The following is an 8,870-nucleotide window of genomic DNA, read 5'->3' as shown; positions in this document are numbered from 1 at the left end:
GTCTCCAGTTAAGACTACTTGATTTTTACCTCCTTGAAATATCAAGCTAACAAGGTTTTATTATATCAAATGTTTGTATAATTCCCATGTGAAAAATTCTTACATATGTTTTTATTTAGATCTTATTATAATGTGTGAAAATGGATCACAAAAGAAGAGGTGAATGATGTAAGCCAGGACTTCCAATAAAATTAACCCTTTGGGTTGTTGATTCCCAGTGTACTTTGTGGAAAGGAATAAATGCAACAAGATTTTCCCCTGAAGATGATTTCTCAGATATAGCCATAACCCATTATCAAGTGAGTTTAGATCAGCTAACTGAGCAAAGAATTCACCAGCAAGTTATTTCCAAATCTAAACCTCAGGATGGGCTGGGGTCAGGCCCCAATCACCTGCATTCAGCAGCCATCATGAGACTTCTTGGGTGTCTGGCTATAGTCAATGTGAAATAAAAAACACCTTAAGTCTTACACCAAAATACAGGCTTTAACTTGAAGTACGGTTTTAGCTTTTTTTTAAATAAGACATGGGGGCGGGGGGGGGGGGCAGCGGCGCAGAAATCAAGTCTGAGACAAAACAACTTATTTCGGCAAGATAGCAACCAAAACCTAAAAAGCATAAGCTGAGTATCCACATGTAAAAGGCATTAAAGAACAAACTATATTATCAGGAGAAAATCCACAATGAACAAAAAATACAGTATGCCTTTAACATTTTGAAACTGTAATTAAATCACAAGAATAAAAGTTGAAAAATGATGCTCAGTTTTTGCTAGAGATTAAGTGCACCTTTTCCTGCTTCCCCCAAATAAAATCATACCTTACTATATAATCACACCCTAGTTTCAGAATTTTCTCAGTCAGTACAAAGCAACAGCTACATACACATAAAATGCTTATTTGTTAATGTAATAATTCCCCTGGCTCATCCAACGTGCAATGCACATGACTCCAAAGACTACAATTTGGGGTAAGTATACACAAACTGAAAAAAACACAATTCAAGTTTCAAAACCTGCTCTTAAAATTATTTATAGGACACTCAAGTCATTTTTACTTCTCAATAAGATAAAGATGTTGCACTGCCATTTGATTATCAGTCCACCTCGGCATGGCAAGAATGTACATTACCAGATGCCAATTTGAGGGACTGAACACTCGAAAGTACTATATTTCTCAATGGCTGATTAAGATAATTACAAGTAAGCTTATGTTTACATTCTGCTGAGGACATCTTTACAGTCTCAGCATCTAACAAAATCTAACAGGCTCCAAGAATCCTATCAGGTTAATGATGGCGCGGTATTGTAAAAAGGAGCCATTTCAGCTTAAGTCATTCAGAGCCAAAATCTGAAGAATGACCAAAATCAAATCTTTATTTAACTGTATAAATGTGATCCAAATGTGTCCACCACTAATTTTTCAAAAAGAAACATGCTATAAATAAGCAAACTATATCTGCTCACTGATATGTGTATGGACTCCCTAGATGTCTTGTTGGGCTTAATTACAGACCACTCACAGCAATACATTTTTAGTAGAAAGTGTAGCATGATGTTAAGCCATTTTAGCTTTTGCACATACATGTTGCACTTCTGGCTGATGATGCAGAAAGATTCGCAGCATTACACTGTTAAGCTGGGCAGCACCCACCCCTTTAAATGGCATCAATATCAATGTCATCATCCTTGTTGTCAGACTTCACAGCTTCAACTTTAGGTACACTGGCAGTCTTCGAATACACCACCTGATAAAACAATTTTATTGATTGTAAATCTTTATCCAAACAAACTTAGTTTTAAAAATAGTAATACAAATCAATGGTCAACGAAAAAGGACTACCCAGACACAGCCATTTTTTTTTTTTTTTTGAGGAAGTGTGGGGGGGGATGCGGAAGAGCAGCAGAAGCAGAGAATCCCAAGTAGGCTTCATAGATTTCATGCAGGGCTTGACCTCAAAACCCTGAGATCATGGCTTGGGTGGAAATCAAGAGTTGGATGCTTAACCAACTAAAAGCCACCCAGGCGCCCTACACACTTTGCACAAAAAGTTTTTGTTATTTGAAAACTAAGTTCTCTCTCAGCCTGATAGCATCTTAATTTTTATGGACAACTAGCAACTGTATACTCAACCTGCCATTAATTAAATACTCCTTTGAGAATTTATATGTCTATTTGCAATCATGTCTAGGGGCAGGAGAGATGTCCCCTAACCTTTACATTAACATAATTTCCCAAATTGAGACCATGTTTTGCTGCATCTAAAAATTTTAAGTTACTTGATTATCATTTTATAACCCCAAACCCTAACACAGTTTACCTCGATATTCTCATCTTCATCATCTTCTTCACCACCAGAAGACTCCTCTTCTGCTTCCTTCAACCACTTTATAAATGGTTCTGCTTTGACACGAATCTCTTTGGCAAGATCTTTTGAGACATATTTCTTAGAGGCCTAAAAAATGTTCAATACAATTTCCTTAGTTTGAGAAATCTAAAAATTAATTTATATAACCGCCTACACTGAGCTCTTTGAAGGGACTGGGTCATATCCTAATCTTGACTCAACAAATACATTTATTCAGCAAACAACTAACAATGAGTCTGAAAAAATCTAAATACTTTCTTCCATTATTACTAGAAAGTTGCCTTAGTGGTAATCACTATAAGTTAATACCAGGGACTGCATTTCATGTAGAAGAAACTCAAGTATCAGAAGTTACTTCTTCCTAAATTGCCCCAAAACGGTCTCAATAAAACTTCTGATCTTCAAGAACCTGTTTCTATCTATCTAATTCCCCACCTTTTCTGACCAGCTGATGATGACTTCTTCTTCCAACAGATCTGCATCATACATCTCCTTCAAGATATGGGGAATCTTGGAAATGAGCTGAGCTTGATGCATTGCTACCACACACTCCAAACCATGAAGAAGGTACCGTTGAGCTTTTTTGTTGTTGTGACAAAACTGGAAATAAATGTGTTGGCATTAACAAGCTTTTAAAGAAGTTTCAAGTATACTCATTGTCTCAAGATCGTTCCTTAAGGCTGTGGCCTTAAGCAGTGGCTCAAAAAGTCAATACATAAAAATCTGTGTATTACTTTAACTATAAGGAACTATATACAGTATTTTCCAAATACTCCCGTGCTTGGTAAGGTTAGATCAATTATCTCCAGTTTTAGGATGACCAAGAACATGTTCCCAGGGTCATATAGCTCTAATCTCATTTATGAACCTAAAATAATTTGCTTACTCGTAGGAAATGGCGCCTGTATTTCTTAATTTGTTCTCTAATCTTCTCATTAAAAAGAACTTCAGTCAAAACAAGAGGACCCATGGCTTTTACATCCAGTCTTTCTGCTTCAGCAACAATTTCTTTGTCTGATGAGTCAATAATACCTTCTTCTTTCTTTTTCTGCAAATAAAAGGAACCAATTCAGTGAAATGGAGACACATTTTGCTCTTGAGATGCCAGTTAGTCCCCACTTTCATGGACTTTTTTCTTAATTTATTATAGTTTCAGGATTTTTCAATAAAAAGCACATGCCAAAGATAGTACCTGGAACCACCTCAGGAAGTATTTGAAAAAGTAAAATTAGCCTGGAGTTTGAGTATTCAAAAGATACCATGAGGAAAAGTTACACGCCAGGTAATCAGCATAAAGTAATAAACACCTTAACAAAAACCCAAGGCTTGAAACAGATCATCGAGAAAATATTTAAGTGCTCTTGAACCAAGTTATTTTACCTTAACAAAATCAAACAGAATATTGACCCGCTCTTCAACAGTCCTTTCCAAATCATCACTGAGTGTCAGAACTTTCGCGTGATCACTGATTTCATCCATTCTGCGTCTCTGCGCTTCCTCAGTTGTATCCTCCCCCCAATCATCATCCTCCTCTTCTTCCTGTCAAGAACCAAGTATGCTTAATGCCTTAAAAATGCAAAAAATACTAATTTCTAGTCATCTTAATGGCACCGGGTTAATTTTCCAAAAAAATAAATTGGACCTACATTAATTTAATCAACCACACATAACCAGGAACCAAGATACCACTGCAATGTTAAAACTGAGTTTCCTTATTTCTGCTCCCCTCCCCCACCAGGTATCGTATTTCACCCAGCTTAAGTGCTCACCACACCTTCACCCCAAACACTCACCGCAGCATGTGGAGGAGGACTGATCTCATTTGGTGGTGGGGGCGGGGGCGTCTCACTGCTGGACACAGAACCATTTTCCTTGTCTTTGCCCTTCCGGTTTTTCTTTTCCTTTTCTTTCTTCCCTGTACCACTATCACTATTCTCTACAGCAAAACAAAGAAAAAAGTTTAACACTATGTTTATAGTACACCTCACGAGAAACAGTGAGGAACCCTTGCCTCCTTTTGCTTTGGCACCTTCCCTCAGAAAACCTTACGTGAACACAATGCTACTTGTAATTCTAAGAGGAGTCACAGACCAAATTCATCCACTATCATTTCCTATATAAAAAAAACTCAGGTAAGGATAGAATGTCCACAAATAAAGATATTAACTGTTCGTTAAAATTAAGATGAAATGGTGGTATCTCGGAAAATGAGGTGGTTAGTGAAGGTTGGCACTCCTGGCCCTCTCATGCCCCATGAACACAAACAAGAGCACATCTCAACTGCACTTTAGCCCACAGCTGTTAACACTGTTTAAGTCTATATAACAGTTGCTCTCATGGAGGAGAACACTGGAATAGGTTAGACTTTATTGCTATAGCAAGCTCAAATTGTGTCAGGCAACTTCCATCATCTGCCACAGAGTGTTGCTTGCAATGTTCTAAAGCCATTTATTTGGGCTTAACGAGCCAGGACCCTGGTTCACAAAACAGTATTCCAGAAGTAGATCGTTTGCTGGGATCCCACCACCATTTTTAAAAAAAGATTTGAGAGAGAAAGAGAGTGAGCATGCTGCACGGAGAGGGAGAAGCAGACTCCCCCCTGAGCAGGGCTTGATCCCAGGATTCTGGGATCATGACCCCAGCCGGAAGCAGTCGCTCAACTGACCAAGCCACCCAGGTGCCCGTTTTACAATATCCATTTCACCTATTCTAAAAGGACAGGTCCTAAAAATCGACGACAGAGCAGAGCTTAAGTGGCAGCCTGTTCTTTTACCCTTAACGGTACATCTTTCGTAATCACAGATTCAGGAGAACAAGGCAAAAGAATTGGATATTCCTTATATCCTAGTTTCACAGCAGCAAAAAACCTTCCATTTTGTTTCCAACAATTAGCTGATTACATTAAGATCTTACAAGTTCATCATAAAGACTTACCAGGTGGGTTTTTGAGAATGAACGTGCAGAGTTTATGATGTGTGTCAAGCATGCCTCGATAGCCACAGGCTTTACAAGAATTACCTATTGTTTGCTTCTTTGGATTGACATGCTGCCAAAAAAAAGGGAAGTAAAAACAAGTATGTCATCTATGGCCTATAATAAAATTTTGCAAAGAACAAAAGTTAAAGTCTCTAACCGTAACTCCACCTTAATGTGTAAGAGTATTTTTTCACAAAATGACCTAAAGACAGTTTCACAAAATGATCTAACTTAAAGATTTTGCTGCTTTACATTTTATTTCCAATTAAGTTTGCTCTGCCTTGTCAGGAACATACATTTCATGATATCACAAAAGCAGATATGTAGTTTTTCCTCAAAAAGACTCACCAGCTCTGTTTCAGGATTCTCACACTCAGGACAGAGAACAAATTTTTTAATGAATCCATCCAACATGTCTTGCAGCTTATTCGCCTCATGAGATCCATTGACAATGTAACGGTCATTCTTAACATCAAACTGGGTCTGTGCTCCCAGCTCACAACCAAAATATTTGGTGGGATCTATGGGGGGGGGGGAGGGGAGAAGGGAAAGATTAACTAAATCTTTGGCTACTCATTCACCCTTATACAAACATCCCTCCCTTACACTTTTATACTGGGTTGAAATGTATTGCTTGAGTAGTTTTGTTTAGCCAATAGCAACTAATAATCAATTGGTTTTCAAGCACAAGATTCCATTAACCCTGAAACTAGCATACAACTCAATCAAAACACACAGATCAAAGTTGTCACAACCATATTGATGCTATGCTTTTTCAGACTCCTTAAGAAGCATTACTTACACGTTGGAGGCCGATTAAGCGCCTTTGCAACGTCAACCATGTTGACTATAACTGTCTTGATACCATTTCCTTTGCCCTCAACCTAAAGAAAAAAATAATTCTGCATTAGCTACCCCAGGAGATGCAATCTTCAAAAATCTAGGAAAAGAGCTTAGGCCTCAAAACTAAAACGGAGATCAGTATTACCTTGGCAATCAGACGGGGCATCTTGTAGCGATAGAACTGGTCTGACACACTGCGGTTGACATTGACAGACATTTTGGCTTATTAGTGGCTTTATCAATAAGATGAAGAGATCTTTGATTGCAACTTTTTGGTATCTTCTGTCTGGAGAAGAAGGGATGACATAAACGACTGCAAGAGTTCTCGGTCTCTGACATGAAAAAATTTTCGCCACTGAGGCTGTAAGCTTCTTGCTTGTATGCTATGTTTCCCCAATACAGGTACCAATGGCTGCGCAACAGCTCTGAAAGAGAAAGGAAGAGCACACACCCCCCCCCTCCGTTTAGCGTGATTCCCGCAGGAGAAAGCCTCCCTTCACCTCCCGGTTAAGCGTGCCTCCTCCGGCTACATCGCGAAGCTTCCCAGTTCCCGGGAGGGGCGGCCAACATCCCCCTCTAACACGGAACACCTGTCGCCACACAGAAGGCCTCCAGCCGGGAGCCGCCAGGCTTCCCGCAACAAACTGCACCGCCTCAGCCGCGCTGGGTTTACACCGGAGCCAACACCAGCAGCCCGTCCAAGGTCTGCTCCGGTGGAGCGGCCATCTTTCAGCTGCGGGCGGACGCATCGCCTCTCCTCCGCAGACTAGGCCTCGGCGATGGAAGGACTTCCCCGACTCGGCCTCCACCCCCCTCCGGCCCTGCCAGCCTCCCCGCTCACTCGGGCGGCCCTGGACCGCTCGTTCAGCACCCGGGGCTCATTCGAAGAGACCCTGCCCCCCCACCCCAGGACACGCGGGCTCGCGGGACCGTGCGCGGACAGCGAGGCGACGACCGAGCACGGCCGCCGCCGCTCCTCCCCGTCCCCGCTCCGCGCACACACAGTCCACGTCCGCTCCGGCGCCCATGGCCCCCGGCCGCTCCGCTCGGGGCAGGGACCCCGCCACGCGCGCCGCGGGGAACGACAGCGGCCGAGGGGCGCCGGCCCGGGCCGCCCCCGCCCCCGGCGGGCGATGACTCATGAATGCAGCAGAGAGGCCTGAGTCAGCCCGCGCGGCGGGGGAGGGGCCGGGGCCGGGGCCCGGCGGGGGGAGGGGGCCGGGGCGGAAGAGTTGGGACGGGAGAGGCGGGGGCCGGGGCCCGGGGCCCGGGGCGGAGGGCAGGGCGGCGGGGGCTCGGGGCCCGCCCGCCCGAACTGCGCCACACGCGCGCGCGGGTCACGCGGCGCGCCGCCATCTTGTGCGGCCGCCATCTCCCCGCCGGCCCGCCCGCGGACTCACCGTTTTCGTCAAATAAAGACATAAACCCAACGCTGCTCGCCCGGGACTGGGATGAAGTGAGGCGCGCGTGAACCCGAGTCCGAGGAGGGGCGGCGGAGGCGGCGGAGGCGGCGGAGCAGCGCAGCGAGCAGCGGCCGGGCCAGGCGCCGCCGAGCAGCGGGGAGGGGCTGTCCCAGCGACGTCCGGGGTCCACACCCTTCAGCGCCCGGGGCCTGGCGACCTGGCGCGGAGAGACGGCGCCGTGAGCCGCGGGCGTCGGGGCGCCTTCCCCGCCAGCCAGCGGCCCGCGGGGGTCGAGGGGGCGGGGAGGACTGGGGAGGGGGCGCGGGGCCGCCGCCCCTCCACCGGACTCACCTCTGGAATGTTCTCGCTCTGACTGAACAACGCCGCCGCCGCGCTCAAGCTACCCTTGGCCCCAGTGCCCGCCCCCCGCGCCAGGCAGCATCGTTCATTGGCCCGAGGCGCGCCCGAGCTTGCTCGTAATTGGCCCACATGTCACGTCAATCGCATCTTTCTCCGCCCCTCCCGCTTCCTGAGGCTCCTCTCGCCGCCTCAGCCCGCCCCCAGGCCCCGGGTCCTGGGTTCGTTCCCCTGCCCTCCCCTCCCCCGCCCTTCCCAGAGGTCTTCGCGGTCTCGCGAGAGCCGACTGGCCGCGACAGGGGGCTGGCTGCGCGGCCACGCTTTGTCGGTTTGAGCGCCGGGGGAAGATGGCGGTTGGCTCCCCTCCCCCGTCGCCTTGGCCAGGCCGCGTTCCCGCCGAGCTCCCCTCGCGGCGGGGGCGCAGCCTCGCCCGGGGGCGGGGCGGGGAGGTCCTCTCTGCCTTTTCCGGGCCCTGGGGACTCCTGTGGTCGGGCTTCGAGGAGGAAGTTGGTCTTCCTCCCCGCCGCCTAGGCCTGGGCCGACTGCGATGATTGGAGGGCTGGGTCTTTCGTCCCAGGGGCTGTTTTTTAACCTCCGAAGCTGGGGTCCGGGTGTCACTTTGACAGCGTCGTCGTGCGGCGTCCCCGGCCCGCCGGCCTGGCTCTCTCTCGGGCACCGGGCCTGCAGGCCTGGCGGGGCTTGGCACTCCTGTGCACCGCCTTCTAAGGAGGGAAACCCCAAATTAGCCCGTGACTCCAGGACCCTCCTGAAAGCGTGCTCTGCTGTAACGTTGCTCAAAACAAACGTCCCATTGGGTTACCATTCCCGGAACCCACCACTCCCTTGTGGCTTCCTTGCTGGGCAAAGCATAGCCCGGAGCAGCTGTTCCTAATGAGGTTCCAGTGCCGTCCCTCGGAAGTGACT

At 46.8% G+C, this 8,870-nt stretch overlaps 1 protein-coding gene and 1 non-coding gene across 4 annotated transcripts; both read right to left on the bottom strand.

Annotated features, from left to right (window-relative positions):
• Positions 1 to 706: 706 nt before the first annotated feature.
• Positions 707 to 8,092, bottom strand: EIF5 (eukaryotic translation initiation factor 5). Of its 3 annotated transcripts, none has more exons than XM_045901573.3 (12): positions 7,941 to 8,092; positions 7,587 to 7,806; positions 6,332 to 6,611; positions 6,146 to 6,227; positions 5,692 to 5,864; positions 5,302 to 5,413; positions 4,161 to 4,303; positions 3,748 to 3,906; positions 3,254 to 3,415; positions 2,803 to 2,967; positions 2,320 to 2,454; positions 707 to 1,746 (listed from the first exon to the last, which is right to left on the bottom strand). In XM_045901573.3, exons 3-12 carry the CDS (start codon positions 6,401 to 6,403, stop codon positions 1,657 to 1,659), a joined length of 1,293 nt encoding a protein of 430 aa, XP_045757529.1. In that variant the 5' UTR covers positions 6,404 to 6,611; positions 7,587 to 7,806; positions 7,941 to 8,092; the 3' UTR covers positions 707 to 1,656. The 3 variants fall into 3 exon arrangements, with proteins under 3 accessions (XP_045757529.1, XP_045757530.1, XP_064427718.1); XM_045901574.3 differs by having other exon boundaries at positions 6,332 to 6,472; XM_064571648.1 differs by lacking the exon at positions 7,587 to 7,806 and having other exon boundaries at positions 7,941 to 8,047.
• On the bottom strand, positions 4,674 to 4,797 carry LOC123862756 (small nucleolar RNA SNORA28). The gene has a single exon (XR_006795426.1). It is a non-coding gene; the product is annotated as a small nucleolar RNA SNORA28 (small nucleolar RNA).
• Positions 8,093 to 8,870: the final 778 nt, after the last annotated feature.

Source organism: Mirounga angustirostris, unplaced genomic scaffold, assembly GCF_029215605.1.
Source record: "Mirounga angustirostris isolate CCGP_5_RB_7025 unplaced genomic scaffold, mMirAng1.0.hap1 SCAF_9, whole genome shotgun sequence".
Classification (NCBI taxonomy): Eukaryota; Metazoa; Chordata; class Mammalia; order Carnivora; family Phocidae; genus Mirounga; species Mirounga angustirostris.
This window is presented reverse-complemented; position numbering and strand designations above follow the sequence as displayed.

Excerpts from the sequence above, each read along its gene's own strand:
- EIF5 (XM_045901573.3), bottom strand. The coding sequence starts at position 6,403 with ATGTCTGTCAATGTCAACCGCAGTGTGTCAGACCAGTTCTATCGCTAC. Across the intron at positions 3,907-4,160 it reads GTCCTCCTCCACATGCTGCG|GAAGAAGAGGAGGATGATGA; the intron begins GTGAGTGTTTGG and ends GGTTCTTGACAG. Across the intron at positions 1,747-2,319 it reads ATGAAGATGAGAATATCGAG|GTGGTGTATTCGAAGACTGC; the intron begins GTAAACTGTGTT and ends TTGTTTTATCAG.